The sequence below is a fragment of the Salvelinus alpinus genome, chromosome 6, assembly GCF_045679555.1.
Source record: "Salvelinus alpinus chromosome 6, SLU_Salpinus.1, whole genome shotgun sequence".
Taxonomy (NCBI): Eukaryota; Metazoa; Chordata; class Actinopteri; order Salmoniformes; family Salmonidae; genus Salvelinus; species Salvelinus alpinus.
Window position 1 is genome coordinate 50,609,803 of NC_092091.1, and position 19,410 is coordinate 50,629,212.

Below are 19,410 nucleotides of genomic sequence, written 5' to 3' on the forward strand. Positions count from 1 at the left end.
GCTAAAGGAACATAAATATAGATTAGACGGCTATAATGACATTTAGCAGGGCGGGTGGGTCTTTGGATATCGGCTATATGTTGTCTTACCTCCTTTAGTAATAATAGTAATCGCATTTAGTCATTGGTCCATTTCTCATTGACCGGGGTTGTCTTTCAAAAAACGTTTTGCCTCTTCGGGAGTTTTGAAGTGTCGCAGGGCTCCTTGGTGAAGAATCCTGAGCTCGTTTGGGTATTTGAATCCCCTAAAGATGCCTCGGTCAATGGAGCATTTCTTCACCTCGTCAAACTCTCGGCGCTTTCGGCGTATTCCAGCTGACAGGTCCTGGAGTAAGGTGAGTTTGGCGTTTCCCACTGTAATGGTGTTGGTTTTCGCCGCCTGTAGGACTCGTTCCTTGTCGGTGAATCTCAAGAAACGTATGGTGATTGGGCGCGGTGGTTGTCTGGCTGCTGGTGGGGGCCTCAGTGCTCGGTGAGCTCTCTCGAGTTCTATGGGTCTGTCGGTGGACAGGTGGAGCCACTCGGGAAGTTTGTCTTGCAGGTAGCGGATCAGTGGCATGTTTCCCTCTTCTTTTTCGCCCAGATTTAATAGAACACAATTATTCCTTCGCCCCCTGTTTTCCAGGTCCTCTGTTTTCTCTTCCAGCTGCTCTATTTTTTTTTTAGCATATGCTATTGTTTCCATGGCGTCTGTCAATAAGTTTTCCGTGGATAGGATTCGCCCCTCTGCCTCGTCCAGGCGCCCCGCGTTTATGGTTATCTTGTTGTTTATGTCAGGCAAAGCATTTTCCAGGATTGTCACCTTGCCCCCTATCGCACTGAGCTGAGCGTTAATGGCATCTAGTTTAGTGTTGAGTTCTGTACGTTGGGATCTCAGCTCAGAAAAGATGTCTTCGACAGAGTGCGAGGTTGGCCTTCGTTGGGCCTCGGGGGGGAACGGGTCCTCTTGCTCCTGGCTAATGGCGCTAGCTTTTTCTGAAGCTAGCTGCTTCTTGGAGGCTTTTTCCGTCGCTAGTGCTCGAGTCCGGGTAAAAATGTCACCTTTAGTGTCGCCTTTTGTAGCCGCCATGACTTTTTGACTAAAGCTAAATGAGTTTAAACTTGAAGTGGAGGTAAGATTAGGAATTGGAAACTACTTGTGCGGAGCTCCTAGTTCATGCGGCCATCTCGTTCAGAGGTCACGTGATCCCTCCTGAACCCCTTTCTAAAGACTGTTGACATCTAGTGGAATCCCTAGGAACTGCAATCGGGCACGATTTCGCCCTATTATAAAAGTGCCAGCCATAGAAATCAGTGGTAGGATGATTTTTTTTTTGGGGGGGGGGGGGGGGGGGTTGTCCTCGGGTTTCGCCTGCCATTTCAGTTCTGTTATACTCACAGGCATTATTTTAACAGTTTTAGAAACTTGAGTGTTTTCTATCCAAATCTTAATCAAATTATATGCATATCCTAGCTTCTGGGCCTGAGTAGCAGGTATTTGACTTTGGGCACGCTTTTCATCCGGACGTCAAAATACCGCCCCCTATCACTAGGAGGTTAACTTGTAGACAGGGGGTATACGTGGTAGACATTTGGTAACTGTGAACAACTCGTCGCTGTAACCTTGCTCATTTGTTTGTCGAAAACACCCCTCAACTTGGATATACGTACCAAGTCCCCCACTATGAATTTAAAATCAATTTTTCTCTTACGGCAAAGGGGGAACAGATTTTTAAAGACTTGAAAAGAGTTTTCAGAAGAGACCTCGGAGGGCTTCATCCATATACTCTTATGGTAGCTGTAGTTGTAACCATTTACTAAATCTTGAACTATATCGACATATCTGTGTGTTGTGAGCTGTAAAGTATTTCCAAATCCTCTCCTTCAAAGTTCTGTGAAAGCGTTCAACAACTGAAGCGTTCAAATCCGAACTTGTAGCAAAATATACGATATTGTGCTTCTTCATGAGTTTCTGAAAAGTATTATAAAAAAATTATTTTCCGCCATCAGTCTGCACTTTCTTGGGGGCTCCTCCTTCCTTCAAGACAGCGTCAAAGGCCCGGGTCACCTGTGCCCCACTTATTTAAGACCCTTACAAATTCTATTTTAGAGAAAATATCTATAACCGTTAGCATGTAGCGATTTCCATCATTTTTATCTGCAAGGGCCTGCATGTCACATAGATCTGCCTGAAACTGGGACAAGGGATGTTTTCGCACAGGTTTATGCAGTGTAAGCATCCTGCTCTGCTAGCCATTCATTCACTTGAGCAGCGCCTAACCTGCTACCTGTTTCTTTGGCTATAGCCAGGCTAAGACCCTGGGTTAGAGGGGGTATAATAAATGTTTTTCAACATCTGCCCCGCTGTCCTTGTCGTCGTTGGCTGGGGTGATTGATCTCACAACCGATGCATTTTTCTCTTATATACTCTCCAATCACCACGTCTAAAAGTGCGGCTACAGAGGCCTTGATGGTGTCCACAAAAATAGTACTGACCACCCCATCAAACACATCCTCAGGCAGTGTACATGTAGGGGGTGTCGGGGGGCTTGCCTGGGGGGAGAAGAATGGAGGGCTGTGAGGCATAGAGTCCTTAGGGTCTGGTACCCATGACGTATCGGAGTCCTGGTATGGTATATGAATATACATGGTATATGCCGAAATGAAGAACCGGAGGCTTTAAGGGCACTCCTTTTATTGTTGAACCAGTCCTTTGCTATCGGGGCGTGGTTAATGTAGCAGACGCGTACTTAGTTTTCTTCGGGGCCTGACCCTTCTGAGGATGATCCTTCTTGAGGTTCCTTTGAATCATAATCCTTAGGATCCGTATATATCATGCACTTCCTTAGCCGAACAAAGCTCTGCCATTGTTGGCTCTGTACAAAAAGATCATCCACTAACTAACATTTTCAATTCCATTAGATCCCAACTTTTAAAAGGAATACGTATACGCAACCTAAAATCCCCAGTCAGGCCACCATCCATGTTGTTGCCATTGTAGATTTCCTTGTTGCTGATATGGAACTCCACGCACCCACATGGAAGTCCTTCTTTGTATTTTCACCCTATGAAATATTCTTCCTGAGGAGTCATGGGCATCTTCCCAATGGGTATCGTAGCCCGTGAAGAAGCTATACCCCTTTGTGATAATTCTCAGTTCTGGACACACCACCTTGCGAAACACCTGCCAGTCTTCAAGCCTGTAGTCCACTCCTAAAGTCTGGTCTGTATATTCTTCTCCTTCGGTTACGGTATAGAGTTTCACTCTACAGGCCGGGTAATCAAAAAGATAACCCCATTGCTGTCCATTAGCTGTCCATTAGCTGTCCATTAGACATCATCACTTGATCTTTCAGCGCAGTTGCGGGCGGTATTTGGGTTCTATGCATATTTAGAAAGCGCTTTTTTTGGCGCATCGTATATGGATGCTTTATACTCTGACCTTTATGTTTCAACCGAGGTCCTGCTTCCGTTGTTACGGTCATCACGGGTGTGTCACTGATCACAAAATTCATGTTTCATTTCTTTAGTGGTTTATCGTGGTCGCTTGTGGTGTTCTGGGGTATATTTATAATGCGTCTGCCCCCCCAATACCCCCGGACATTCCTGTTTCATAGACAACAGCCCTAAGGTCACTACAACAGGGTGGGGGCCATACTCTTTGAAATGTTCAAACACATCCCCAGGTTCTACGAGGTCCCTACACATCAATCATCATGACAGCTTCAAAGGAACAGATGCACTATATGCATAAATTAACACTCACTCTAAAGCGTGAGAAATGAACGACAGGACGCCCATATATGGGTATATACACGTGACCCATGACATAGGGTCAAAAATCACACGTTTGACGTGTGCCATCTACTGTATTCTCTCTCATCTCGTATGCAGAAGCAGTGAAGGTAGTTCACGCAGAAACAAGCGAGGCACCTAGAAGAGCCAGTATTCCAGGGCAGATTGAGATGCAGGTTGGGTGTGATGAAGGTAGTAGAATGGGAGAGAACAAGAATGGTAGGAGACATGAGGAAGGTTGTTACATCTGTGACAACAGTAATCAATTGCACAGACAAATGACAATCTAAGAAGATAAAGATCATAGTGGAGCTTGGGATTACAGGACTGACATGGGAATATGTACAGGATGACCTCAATAAGATTGAGAATCAGTCCAGCCAGGAATCATGTATTGGTTAATTTGCATTATGGTGTTAATCCTACAATGGAATGCCAGAGGTTTGATGGCTAATGGGCAAACAGTTTATTGAGGAGTTACCAGCCAAACCTGATGTGATATGTCTCCAGGAGACATGACTAAAACCTTCTCTAGCTTTTGTATTACAAGGTTAAGTTGTAGTCCGTAGAGATAGGGTGGCAAGGGGAGGAGGAGAGTGTGCTACCTTTGTAAAGCGGGGGATCCCATATAGGTGTGTGGGAGAGGAACAGGAGTATGTAGTGGTAGAGGTGTGATTTGGAGTAGGATATACAGTAATGGTGAACTTTTACAACCTGTGTAAGAGACTGGAGTTGCTGGCCCTTGGGAATGTAGAAGGTTAAGATAGGAGATGGGTAATGTGGTGTGGGGATTTTAATGCTCATAGTACGCTCTGGGGAGGGTTACGGACTGATGTAAACAGATAAGTGTTGGAGGAACTAGTGGATGAGAAAGGACTTGTGAGTCTTAATGACAGTCGGGGAATCAGGATTGACCCAGTAACTGGAAATTAATCTGCTCTAGATCTTAGTTTGATTTCAAGATCAATGACAGGCAGATGTAGTTGGGAGGTTTCTACAGGGGTAGTGATCACTATCCTATCATGAGTACTGTAGGATTGAGGGAGGAAAAATAAGTAGGAAATGTATATTTGGCAAAGCAGAGTGGGGTCAGATTCAGGAGTTGAGTGAACAGGAGCTGTCTCAGGTAGATCTTAATTCAGATATAGAAACAGTCAATTAGGGAATAAGAGGAGCAAGAGGGGGAGAAAGAGTAACGCAGTCCCCTGGTGAAGTGAAGAGTGTAGAGAAGCAGTGAAAAGTAGGAACAGTGCTTTCAGAATGTTGAAAAGGTCCAATAATTACCAGCACCTGATGCAGTATAAATAAGCACAAGCAGTAGTAAGTAGGATCATTAGGACAGCTAAGAGGGAGTATTGGCACCGGTTTTGTGGAAACATAGGCAGCACCACTCCTGTGGGAGAGGTATGGGGGATGATTAAGAGGATGAGTTGGTTCAGAAGACGTTGGGATCTCCCTGTGCTGAAAAGTGGGGAGATTGTTGTAGTGAGAGATATGGAGAAGGCAGAGATGTTAGCCCAGGCATTTGTGAAGGTGCACAGCTCAAATAATCTGACAGAAGAGGGGCAGCGTGGGAGAGAGAGGGTCAGAGGAGAACATCCGGAGGTCCTGGATACGAGAGCGATGGGGGATACATTGAATGACCCTTTTACGTTGGTTGAGATGAAGAAAGCATTAGCTAAAGCTGGGGTCACATCACCTGGGAAGGATGAGATGTTTTACATCATGATGGCTCATCTCAGAGACACTGCAATGGGGAAAGTAGAAGAGAGGGATACATATTACCAATGCAGCCAGAAGAAGTGATTAGTGAAGTAGAGCAGTGGTCCTTCAGGTGGGGCTTCAAGTTCAGTTGAGAAAACACAGACTTTTTTGTGTTGGAAGGTTGGGGAGGAAATATTCTTGAAGTTGTACAGAAGGAATCTGGAGTGGGTAGAAGGGTTTAGGTTCCTGGGGTCTGGTTTGACACTTGAATGACATGGGAAGAGCATATAAACAGAGTAGTTGTCAAAGGAAAGAAAATATTAAATGTGATGCGTTGCTTGTCAGGAATTGAGTGGGGGGGCAGATAGAATGGCGTTGAAAATGATATATATAGTGCTGTTAAGTTCATCATTGGATTATGGAAGCATGCATATGGATCATCCAGGTCCAAGCCCTAAGAATATGTTGTGGAGCACTCAGGACCTCCCCGGTGGCAGCGATGCAGGTAGAGTTGGGAGAGATAACGTTAAAGTTAAGAACACAACAGCTAGCCATGTAAATTTACAAGGACATAAGTTTACACATCCTACAAAAAAGGTGCTCTGAATAAAAGCTTTGCGTGGATAGGCAATTGCATAGTGAGAGAGATGGGGTTGTTTGGTAGGGAGTTTAGCCCCTCTGTGGTTCTTCCTGCTATCCCACCTTGGTGTCTCCCTCAACCAGTGATGGATCTAGGGTTGCTTGAGAGGGTAAGAGATGTTGAGGAAGGAGTAGATTCAGTTGTAAGTGAACATTTAAGGACACAATACTATGCTTTCTTGAATATATTCACAGATGGATCTAATGATCCTAAAACGAGGACAGGAGCAGCTTTTAGTGTTCCTGAGTTTAAGGTGGCAGTGACGAAAAGAGCAACGGATCATTTATCTGTTTACACAATGGAGTTGCTGGCCATACTATTGGCTGCAGAGGGGTGGAGATGAGGCCAGACAGGGTAGTCATCTGCTCTGACTCCTGTGCAGCACTGATGAGCTTAAATTGTTGTGTGTCTCAGAGCAGACAGGATGTATTGTATGGGGTTTTGCAGTGTTTGTATAGGGTGAAAGATGGGGGTATTTGTGATGTTCCTCTGGGTACCAGCTCATGTGGGAGTAGAGGGGAATGAGGAAGTGGAAGTTATTGCCAAGCAGGTTCCTAAACATCCTAATGTTGAGATCAAATTGTCAATCAGTAAAGCAGAAGCCAAGGGATGAATAAGAACAGTGGTTAAAAATAATTGGCAAGCGTTGTGGAACAGGGAGAGAAAGGGAAGACACCTGTATAAGATCCAGGAAAGGGTGGGGGCAGGGAGGTCCTCAGGCCGAGAGAGAAGGGAGGAAAGTGTAGTCACAAAGCTAAGACTGGGACACACAAGACATTGAAAGTGGTGGGGAAACATCCGACTGGGAGGTGTGATCACTGTCAGGAGAAGATGGAGACAGTGGAGCATGTCCTATTTCAGTGCCAGAAATATGTGAGAGAAAGGGAGCGATTGTTAGATGTTAGATTTGAGGAGTAACGGGGTTGAAGAGCCAGGATTAAGTGAACTGCTGGGGAAATCTTCAGGGGATGTAGTATTCTGTATTTCGTTTCCAGAGAGACAAGATTACAGGGTAGGATTTAGACCTTCACTGTCTCTGGTCCACACTCCAGTCCAGTTGGTGGCGGTAATGCACCTTAAAGTTGGTTGCCAACCGCCATATAACATCCATAAGGACAGCTTCCTTCACAAGAGCTCTGCTCCACAAAGTATGAAAGCGCTGACTTCTGCAGAGGCCGTATCGCTGTAAGTGCTGCACGGCCAATACATACGTATGAATGACCATGCATCGCCTTTTAAGAACGAGTCATTATGAAAAACTAAACATGACTTTTCAGTCTGTAAAAAGAGTCGTTCATAAATAACGACTCATTTGTCAACTGCATCACTAAACGAAGAGTTTATGGGTATTGTGATTGAGGCAGTCGGTAATTAATGAGCGTTTTAAGCGCAACTTTAGATGGTTTAGGGACAGCTCGAGATTTAACAATACTCCTAAGAAGGTTCTAATTATGAACTTAGGTTTTGGGAAACCGGGCCCTGGGCGTTAGAAAGGAGACATGCAAGCCAACAACCACGCACAAGCGGTTATGGTATGTCAAAATGTTGCCAGAAGGTAGCAGGAATGTACATGCATGATTTGACTTTGTCTAAAGAAACTGCAAAAGGGAGTTCACCTCAGGTCAGGACAATCATGGAGTTGTCCAGAAACGAACCTCCGAATCTGAGTTTCTTCCGCTAACACCATTTGTTAGCTAGATAATGTTGCTGCTTGCTTCCCCCCCTCCTTCAGATTTCTTTCCCTCCAGGATTTCACGACATTTTTGCGATTTCTGCGGCCAAAAATGCTTAATTTTTGCAGCAACTTTTCTGAAATTCTGCGGTGTTTTTTTCACATTAATTTCATAAAGTAATAAGTCATGTGTTCAGTTTTAGGACGATTTTAAAGCAGAATACATCATACAAAAACAATTAAACATAAAGTGCTCCATTTGTTTATTTTCCTGAACAAACAGCTGTCATAATCCACACTCCATCAGGCTTGGGGGCTTACTATCAATACGAGATGCACCTCCCACTCTCTCAAAAAACAAATAGATTCAAAGCTGATCAATCGCTTTCAATTTGAGGATCGATATTTCTTTCGCATGAATTGTCTTAAATACTTTCTCTGAAAGGGTCGTAAGGGAGAACACGTAGAAAGTGTTGTTGATATGTACTTTTAAAAAAGTATTACAAATTTTTTTTTGTCGTGATCTTGTGAAGTTTTAGTTTAAAACGGCAAAGCGGACAAATTGCACTCAGTGCTTTGAGCAGCGCTCTCAATAGACAGACTGGGGAGAGCAGAGTGCCGGCCACCCTACTAAACCCAAGGTTAGCGGAGTCAGTTTGAGTAGAACGCCACTCACCTTGATTCTTTCAACGCTTGCCACAGTCGTCCCTGCTACCACTTCAGTCATGGTGATCTGCCGCTGCTGTGGGAACTGTTCTGACATTCTCAAATGCTTTGCTGATTCGCAGTGACTGTTGATTGTCGACTCTCTCTTGTTTTCAAAAACATTTGGAAATTGTTTCGCACGGCCTTTAATGAGATTGAGTTCTGTTTATTGACCTGACTGTCAGCCGTCAACAATCACCCATCTTCGCACGTCAATACGCTGACAGCCAGGGGGAAAAACTTTGTTGACGTGTGGTTGGATTGGGCAATTTTCCAAGGTAACAGTGGAGTAATTGGTCAAAATTACGAACCCGCTTTTGATTGGACCCTTTTATGCGCTAAAAGTGCGGGGATTGGTCAATTGCGAGCTCTCGCGTAATAGGCGCTGATTGGTTGATTTTGCATTGAATTATGCCATCGTGGAATCCTGGAGGGACTGAGATTTGGCACGACATTGCGTAATGACGCAACTAGCTACGTGTTACTTGCTATGTTTGTGTCATGTGGGTTTTAAGACGACTGGGAACTCGCAAAAAACAAGGGCAAATCATGACATCAGTGATTTTTCAGGGTGGCGCTCTGGAATTCCGAGTTGGATGACTGCATATATACATAATGACTTGTAATGTTTTTCTTCTTTTGGAACTTATGAGTGTAATGTTTACTGTTCATTTTTTATTTAAAGCAAATGAAATAAACAATGTTAACATATGTTTTCCATGCCAATAAAGCCCCTTGAATTGAACATAAAGATTTTTCCCGAGTTCTCAGTTGTCTTGAATGCACGGAAGTTGAAGTCTTTCTTCTACGCCTGCTATGTTAGGTTCATCATTAGTTAACACAGCCACAAGTATGGCTAAACCCCACCTCTACATTGTTTTAAACTTATACAGTGCATGATTTAGGCAGGAGCTCATAGAAGCAGCACCACAACATTTCTCCTGCTTTAGCTTCTGTTCCTATTATAGAATCTTAGCAAAAGTATTGTGGAGCCCCTTCACCTAAACAGTACCGTCACCCAAAATGAGTACCTGCAACAATTTCAGTCCAAGTCAAGCATTGACCTAAAATGTACACACTGCTAACCTTAAATACCAAAACGCTAGCCAATTATGACTTTGTTTTCTAGTATAAGGGGCATCTCAATAGTATTATTATTTTTTAGATAACTAGGCAAGTCAGTTAATGACAACCTACTGGGGAACAGCGGAAACAGGCAGAATGACAGATTTTTACCTTGTCAGCTCGCGGATTTGATCCAGCAACCTTTTGGTTACTAGCCCAACGCTTTCCAATTTCTTTACCATTAATGCAGGTGAATGACAATGGCGACATTTCACTTGGGGCGGCTGGTAGCCTACCTGCTTTAATGGAAAATAAATTGGAAAGGTGAAAACAAATTCATTGGTCCATTTGAAAAGATTAAGAGGACAGGAAAAGTGGGATTTTCCTCTCAATCCTACACACAACACCAAGATGCAGGTTTTAGACTTTTATTGAGAATGTTGATGGTCCATAAAATATCTAAAAACCCCAGACAGTTACAATATCAAAGTACATTTGATGAAAAAAAATATGGTTTGCGCATCTTGGCAGACATTATGAGACGGTTTTCTAGACCCAGATTAAGCCCCTAGTCCTGAATTAAAAAACATTCTTTGCAAATGCGTTTTATTCTAGGACTGCCCCAAGCATTTTTTTTAATAGGATTAGGATGTGAGATTTACATGCCAGATGACATGCTTCTATGGGTTAACAAGTGTCCAATAATAACCATTGTGACATAAAAACACTTCCCAGGTTCAGATCACTTCCTACATTTCACATGTAAAAAAAAAAAATTCTCCCCCCTTTTTTTTTGATCATGGACTTAATAAACATGCTTTTTAGAGAGCCAAATAAAGCCTGATTTCACCACCAGACCCAACATGAAATCCTGTTTCAATTAGGCACGGTAGCATCATGGACAAAAAAAATTATAATAATTGTTTGCAAGTGAATGTGTCAACATGAACTCACATGGCTGTTAAACGTAACATTGCCTCAACATATTGGATGAGCATGGCATCAAGTGTCGGTCCAGAAAGTGATCTGTGCGTGAACTGGTCAAAACAAATCAGATCAGCACCTCAACACTCACAATCCCCACCAACATCTATACAGAATAAATAAATAATTTATTTAAAGTTAAAAGGAAAAATTAACATTCTAAAATAAATTAAAAATTGAGACAAACATACAACAGTAATCAATTCAAAAGGAATAAACATCCAGCAGATGCTCAGCAGTCACACTTCCTCTAATCTACTACCAACACCCCATTCCACACTCCCTGTTCCCTTTTAGTGCAGAGTTAAAGTACCTTATTTGAAACAGCGAACCCCTCCATTTTCCAGTCACACTACCACCATCCAAACCGGGTCCAGACCTATGCGGGGGTCAATTCTCTCTACCCTTCTCCCCCAAGTGTGCATGTTAATTAGTGTAATAGTCCCACTTTTGGGTTAAGGGTTGTTTTCCCGATTGGGCACAAAAAATTATAATCTCAGTCTTTGGTAATATAGGTAGTATAATCTCAAAGTCCCACACCTCCTTCCTTATATAAGAACCTATCCTACCCCACCCCTACTAAACATCCACCCTAACCTCCAGGCAAACACCCCGCTGCCAAACATGTATCTTTACCCTGCTGCTAACTCCCTCTCTTCATCCTCTCCTTAACCCCACAGTTCATTATTTTTTCTCAGTCCTTATACACAGTCTGTTGGCCGTGTCCTCTCTCATCATGCATGATGTGCCTCCTCACGTGAATCCTCCTCACCCTTCGGTCCCCTGCACTGGCCCCCTCCTCCTCTGATTGGCTGGCCACCAGCGAAGATGACTCCAAAAGGGCCACGCCTCCCGGGCCAGAACCACGCCCATTCTCATAGATGAGGATGTTGAGCGTCTCCTCAAAGATGCGGGCTTCAGGAAACTCCACCTGACAGTGAGTAGGAAGAGCAAGACACAGGGAGGGAAAGAAGAGGTAGCATACCATTGTAGAATTCTGTATTTAAGTGCCTTTGGAAAAGTGTTCAAACATTTTGTTGCATTACAGCCTTGTTCTAAAATGGATTAAATTGTTAAACCTCAATCTACACACAATACCCCATAATGACAAAGCAAAAACAGGTTGACATTTTTGCTAATTTATAAAAAATAAAACTGAAGTAATACATTTACATAAGTATTCAGACCCTTTACTCAGTACATTCTTGAAGCACCTTTGGCAGCGATTACAGCATCAAGTCTTCTTGGGTATGACGCTACAAGTTTGGCACAGCTGTATTTGGGGAGTTTCTCCCATTCTTCTCTGTAGATCCTCTCAAGCTCTATCAGGTTGGATGGGGAGCGTTGCTGCACAGCTATTTTCAGGTCTCTCCAGAGATGTTCGATCGGGTTCAAGTCCGGGCTCTGGCTGGGCCACTCAAGGACATTAAGAGACTTGTCCCGAAGCTACTCCTGCATTGTCTTAGCTCCGTGCTTAGGGTCATTGTCCTGTTGGAAGGTGAACCTTTGCCCCAGTCTGAGGTCCTGAGCAGGTTCTCATCAAGGATCTCTCTATACTTTGCTTCGTTCATCTTTCCCTCGATCCTGACTAGTCTCCCAGTCCCTGCCGCTGAAAAACATCCCCACAGGATGATGCTGCCACCACCATGCTTTACCGTAGGAATGGTGCCAGGTTTCCTCTCGACGTGACGTTTGGCATTCAGGCCAAAGAGTTAAATCTTGGTTTCATAAGACCAGAGAATCTTGTTTCTCATGGTCTGAGTCTTTAGGTGCCTTTTGGCAAACTCCAAGCGGGCTGTCATGTGCCTTTTACTGAGGAGTGGCTTCAGTCTGGCCACTCTACCATAAAGGCCTGCTTGGTGGAGTGTGGCAGAGATCATTGTCCTTTTGGTAGGTTCTCCCATCTCCACAGAGGAACTCTAGAGCTCTGTCAGAATGACCGTCGGGTTCTTGGTCACCTCCCTGACCAAGGCCCGTCTCCCCCGATTGCTCAGTTTGGCCGGGCGGCCAGCTCTAGGAAGAGTCTTGGTGGTTCCAAACTACTTCCATTTAAGAATGATGGAGGCCACTTGTGTTCTTGGGGACCTTCAATTCTGCAGAAATTGTATGGTACCCTTCCCCAGATCTCTGCCTTGACACAATGCTGTCTCGGAACTCTACGGACAATTCCTGCGACCTCATGACTTGGTTTTTGCTCTGACATGCACTGTAAACTATAGGACCTTATATAGACAGGTGTGTGCCTTTCCAAATCATATCCAATCAATTGAATTTACCACAGGTAGACTACAATCAAGTTTTAGAAACATCTCAAGGATGATCAATGGAAACAGGATGCACCTGAGCTCAATTTCAAATCTCATAGTCAAGGGTCTTAATACTTATGTAAAAGAGGCATCTGTTTTTAATACATGTTTTCGCTTTGTCATTATGGGGTATTGTGTGTATATCCATTTTGGAATAAGGCTGTAACGTAACAAAATGTGACTCCCCACCTGGATCCGGCCTTATGTGTCAAAACTTGAATTTCTGTTTGACATCGGATAAAAGTAGAGACTCAGAGCTACAAAATGGTATATCATACATGGCATTTGAGGAACAATGGTAAATTAGTTCTACTTTGAAAGTTGATACACTTGTAAACTCACTTTTGAATGTTTTGGAATCTAGAGTGCTCTCCTTTGTCTACACCCATTCAGCATTGTTCACACCCTCTTAAGCCAGCCCCATCTCTTTAAGGATTCACATGAGGTCATGTGCTAAAGACTAAAGGTGGTAGTAGCCTACAATAAGAAAAAATTCCAAGTGAACAGAAAGTGTCCAGATAAAAATATTTTATATTAGACGACGCTTACCCAGATACACTTGTCTAAACTGATGGGTCATGTGAAAGAAATGCTATAACCCCCCAGCCACAACCAGTGGTGGAAAAGTACTAAATTGTCATACTTGAGTAAAAGTATAAATAATTTCAAATTCCTTGTAAAAACATGTATTGACGGATAGCCAGGGGCACAATGTACTTAAACCTCTTATGGCTTAAATCCCGTTAATGGGATCGATATGACAACAGCCAGTGAAAGTGCAGGGCGCCAAATTCAAACAGAAATCTCATAATTAAAATTCCTCAAACATACAAATATTTTACACCATTTTAAAGATAAACGTGTTGTTAATCCCACCAGTGTCAAATTTCAAAAAGGCTTTACGACGAAAGCACACCAAACGATTATGTTAGGTCAGAGCCAAGTCACAGAAAAACACAGCCATTTTTCCAGCCAAAGAGAGGAGTCACAAAAAGCAGAAAGAGATAAAATTAATGACTAACCTTTGATGATCTTCATCAGATGACACTCATAGGACTGCATGTTACCCAATACATGTATGTTTTGTTCGATAAAGTTCATATTTATATCCCAAAATCTCAGTTTACATTGGTGCGTTACGTTCAGTAATGTTTTGCTTCCAAAACATCCAGTGATTTTGCAGAGCCACAACAATTTACAGAAATACTCATCATAAATGTTGATGAAAATACAAGTGTTATGCATGGAACTTTAGATAAACTTCTCCTTAATGCAACCGCTGAGTCAGATTTCAAAAAAGCTTTACCGAAAAAGCACACCATGCAATAATCTGAGTACGGCGCTCAGACACAAAACAAGCCATACAGATATCCGCCAGGTTGTGGAGTCAACAGAAGTCAGAAATAGCATTATAAATATTCACTTACTTTTGATGATCTTCATCAGAATGCACTCACAGGAATCCCAGTTCCACAATGTTTGTTTTGTTCGATAAAGTCCATAATTTATGTCCAAATACCTCCTTTTTGTTCGCACGTTTAGTTCCCAAATCCAAATTCACGACGCGCAAGCCAGATGAAAAGTCAAAAAATTCCATTACAGTTCGTAGAAATATGTCAAACGATGTATAGAATCAATCTTTAGGATGTTTTTAACATAAATATTGAATGTTTCAACCGGAGATTTCTTTTGTCTTTAGAAATGCAATGGAACGCGGCTACCTCTCACGGGAGCACGCCTGAATGAGCTCATGGCACTCTGGCAGACCTCTCACTCAATCAGCTCTCATTCTCCCCCACTTCACAGTAGAAGCCTCAAACAAGGTTCTAAAGACTTGACATCTAGTGGAAGCCTTAGGAAGTGCAATCGGACCAAATTTACACTGTATCTTGGATGGGCAAAGAGTTGAAAAACTACAACCCTCAGATTTCCCACTTCCTGGTTGGATTTTTTCTCAGGTTATTGCCTGCCATATGAGTTCTGTTATACTCACAGACATCATTCAAACAGTTTTAAAAACTTCAGAGTGTTTTCTATGCATATCTTAGCCTATGGGCCTGAGTAGCAGGCAGTTTACTCTGGGCACCTTATTCATCCAAGCTACTCAATACTTCCCCCAAGCCATAAGAAGTTATTAAGTATCAAAAGTAAAAATATAAGCCATTTCAACTTTCTTATATTAAACAAACCAGAGTGCACAATTCTATTTTTTTATTGATGGATAGCCAGCACTCAGACATAATTTACAAACGAAGCATTTGTGTTTAGTGAGTCTGCCAGATCAGAGGCAGTGTGGATGACCAGGGATGTTCTCTTGAGAAGTGTTTGAATTGACAATTTTCCTGTCAAAATGTAATGAGTACTTTTGGGTGTCAAGGAAAATGTATTAGTAAAAAGTACATTATTTTCTTTATGACTGTAGTGAAGTAAAAGTTGCCAAAAATATAATGTACAGATACCACAAAAAACAACTTAAGTAAAAATACTTCAAAGTACTACTTAAGTACTGTACACCACTGCCCAAATGCCTTCAGACCAGTAAATTAGCATACTTTATATACTGTTACACATGCACTTATCACGTAGTATTCTATACATAAGTTAAGGCCATGCAACCTGAGTTGAAACCTGAGTGAGGTACACATGTACAGTACATAAAGAGATGCATGCGCCATATATTTAAGTGGTGGACACTTGATATGGTCACATGATATTGTTGTGGTATGTCACAAAATCATGTTACGACCACACATATCAATATTCATTTTATATATCAATATATACAATATAGCTGTGTGCTAGTAGTTTAGACAGACTGCTCGGTCCATTCAACATGTCAATACCTCTCATAAATAAAAGTAGTGATGAAGTCAATCTCTCCTCCACTTTCAGGCAGGAGAGATTGACATGCATTCACTCACTCCAGAGAACGCGTTTCCACTGCTCCAGAGTCCAATGGCGGTGAGCTTTACACCAATCCAGCCGACGCTTGGCATTGCGCATGGTGATCTTAAGCTTATGTGCAGCTGCTTGGCCATGGAAACCCATTTCATGAAGCTCCCGACAAACAGTTATTCTGCTGACGTTGCTTCCAGAGGCAGTTTGGAACTCGGTAGTGAGTGATGTATTTATTATGGATCCCCATTAGCTGCTGCCTGGGGTCTGGCAGAATTAAGGCATTTATAAAATGTTAAAAACATTAAAATACATTCATTACAGAATTCATAACACACTAAGTGTGTGCCCCCAGGCCGATACTCCACTACAACATATCTACAACACAAAATCAATGTGTACGTGTGTGTATAGTGCATATGTTATCATGTGTGTGTATGCATGTGTCACTTCACAGTCCCCGCTGTTCCATAAGGTGTATTTTCACTTGCTTTTTAAATCTGATTCTACTGCTTGTATCAGTTACCTGATGTGGAATAGAGTTCCATGTAGTCATGGCTCTATGTAGTACTGTGCGCCTCCCATAGTCTGTTCTGGACTTGGGGACTGTGAAGAGACCTCTGGTGGCATGTCCTGTGGGGTATGCGTGGGTGTCCGAGCTGTGTGCTAGTATTTAAAAAAACAGACAGCTCGGTACCTTCAGCTTGTCAACCCCTCTTACGAAAACAAGTAATGATGTCAATGTCTCTTCCACTTTGAGCCATGAGGGATTGGCATGCATGTCATTAATGTTAGCTCTCAGTGTACTTTTAAGGGCCAGCCATGCTGCCCTGTCTGAGCCAACTGCAATTTCCCCAAGTCCCTCTTTGTGGCACCTGACCACACTACTTAACAGTAGTCCATGTGCAACAAAACCAGGGCCTGTAGGACCTGCCTTGTTGATAGTGTTAAGAATGCAGAGCAGCGCCTTATTATGGACAGACTTCTCCCCATCTTAGCTACTGTGGTATCGATATGTTTTGACCATGACAGTTTACAATCCAGGGTAATTCCAAGCAGTTTAGTCACCTCAACTTGCTCGATTTCCACATTATTCATTACAAGATGTGAGGTTGAGGTTTAGGGTTTAGTATTTGCCCAAATACAATGCTTTTAGTTTTGGAAATATTTAGGACTAACTTATTCCTTGCTACTCATTCCAAAACTGCAGCTCTTTGTTAAGTGTGGCAGTCACTGTAGTAGTTGACGTGTATAGTGTTGAGTCATCCGCATACATAAACACACTGGCCTTGCTCAAAGCCAGTGGCATGTTGTTAGTAAAGCAAGGGGCCTAAAGAGCTACCCTGGGGAATTCCTGCTTCTACCTGGATTATGTTTGAGAGGCTTCCATTAAAGAACACCCTCTGTGTTCTGTTAAACAAGTAACTCTTTATCCACATTATAGCAGGGGGTGTAAAGTCATAACACATATGTTTTTCCAGCAGCAGACTATGATAGATAATGTCAAAAGCTGCACTGAAGTCTAACAAGACAGCTAACAAGCCCCCACAATAATTTTATCATCAATTTCTCTCAGCCAATTATCAGTCATTTGTGTTAGTACTGTGCTTGTTGAGTGTCCTCTATATGCATGCTGAAAGTCTGTTGTCAATTTGTTTACTGTGAAATAGCATTGTATCTGGTCAAACACAATTTTTTCCAGAAGTTTACTAAGGGTTGGTAACAGGCTGATTGGTCGGGTATTTGAGCCAGTAAAGGGGGCTTTACTACTCTTGGGTAGCGGAATGACTTTAGCTTCCCTCCAGGCCTGAGGGCACACGCTCTCTAGTAGGCTTAAATTGAAAATGTGGCAAATAAGAGGGGCAATATCGTCCGCCATTATCCTCAGTAATTTTCCATCCAGAATTTCAGACCCCAGTGGCTTGTCATTGTTGATAACAATTTTTCACCTCTTCCACACTTGGCTTTATGGAATTCAAAAGTACAATTCTTGTCTTTCATAATCTGGTCAGATATACTTGGATGTGTAGTGTCAGTGTTGGTTGCTGGCATGTCATTCCTAAGTTTGTTTATCTTGCTAATGAAAAAGTAATTAAAGTAGTTGGCAATATCAGTGGGTTTTGTGATTAATGAGCCATCTGATTCAATGAATGAAGGAGCAGAGTTGGCTTTTTTCCCAAAAATGTAATTTAAGGTACTCCAAAGCTTTTTACTATCATTCATGTTTGTTTCATAGTATAGTTTATTTATCTTAGTCACATGAGTACTTAATTTTCTGTACGTTTGCCAATCAGTTGGGCTGCCAGACTTATTTGCCATACCTTTTGCCTCATCCCTCTCGACCATAACATTTTTCAATTCCTCATCAATCCAAGGGGATTTAACAGTTTTTACAGTCATTTTCTTAAATGGGTGCGTGCTGATTAGTAACTGGAATAAGCAATTTCATAAGTGTCAAGTGCAGTGTCTGATTGCTCCTCATGACAACACAGACCAGCAAATATTCTTTACATCTTAAACATATGAATCACTACAAAACTTATTGTATGACTTATACACGATATATTAGGCCCAGCCTTTGGAACTTTAGTTTTCCTAGATATGGCTATTATATTGTGATTAGGGTTGCAATTTTGGGGAATATTCAGAGGTGGAAACGTCCCGTGGGAATTAACAGGAATATATGGGAATATGGGAAATAACGGAAATATATGCAAATTAATATTAATACCATTTAAATGCTTATCTTTTTTGCATTGGATATATTTACCATATCATATGGAGACAGAAACATAAACCTTTACCTTATCATAAGTAGACATAATTGCAAATTATTAAAACCTTCCAATAGAAATATAACTATTTAGTTACGAATTGAACTTTAATTAAAATGAGTTGACTCTTCACATGGAATGATTTCACTGAACAACAAAAGGGATTATTGAATGATCCCCAATGATCCATCGCATCTCCTAAAAACATTTGACATACATCTGTAAAATTATAGTCTAGAAACTAAAGCTTTGGTTGTCTTCCTCTCAGGCTTCCATGTCTTCTCCCTGGACCTCCTCAATGTCCACCTCTTGAACATTAGACTCTGAGGCCTCATCTTCACTGTTACTTTCCAACCTTGTTGAGGATAGCTCGTTGTCAGGCTCAAAAAGCCTCAAATTTGCCCAGATGGCCACCAATTTTTCAAGCCTTGTATTGGTCAGCCTGTTGCATGCTTTGGTGTGTCTGTTCCCAAACAAGGACCAGTTGCGCTCTGAGGCGGCTGATGTTGGTGGGATTTAGAGGATGATGGTGGCAACAGGGGAAAGAGCCCCAGACCCACAAAGCCCCTTCCACCAGGTGGCCGATGAGATATGTTGGCACGATTGCCATATTGCATCTCCATCCCAAAGCCCTTGCTTGGAAGTGTACTTCGTCAGACTGCCAAGACTGCCTTGCCCTCATCCAGGCCAAGGTGGCGAGACACGGTAGTGATGACACCATAGGCCTAGTTGATCTCTGCCCCAGACAGGGTTCTCTTGCCAGCATACTTGGGGTCCAACATGTACGCTGCAGCGTGTATGGACTTCAGGCAGAAGTCTTTACACTTTGATGTATTTGCAGTTTCCTCTGGTGGGAGCAACAGTGAAGTGGGCAGTACAGATTTCTTCTCTT

The 19,410-nt window shown here is 42.4% G+C and overlaps 1 protein-coding gene and 1 pseudogene across 2 annotated transcripts in view; both read right to left on the reverse strand.

Annotated features, from left to right (window-relative positions):
* LOC139579707 (exportin-6-like) overlaps nt 1-2,627 on the reverse strand; it is a 36,260-nt pseudogene extending 33,633 nt beyond the window's left edge.
* Nucleotides 2,628-9,973: 7,346 nt separating this feature from the next.
* LOC139578815 (BTB/POZ domain-containing adapter for CUL3-mediated RhoA degradation protein 1-like) overlaps nt 9,974-19,410 on the reverse strand; it is a 39,549-nt gene continuing 30,112 nt past the window's right edge. For both annotated transcript variants that reach the window (XM_071406868.1, XM_071406867.1), the window contains exon 7: nt 9,974-11,474. In XM_071406868.1, coding sequence (XP_071262969.1) covers nt 11,238-11,474 — 237 coding nt within the window. In that variant the 3' untranslated portion in view covers nt 9,974-11,237. The remainder of the gene's footprint in view (nt 11,475-19,410) is intronic.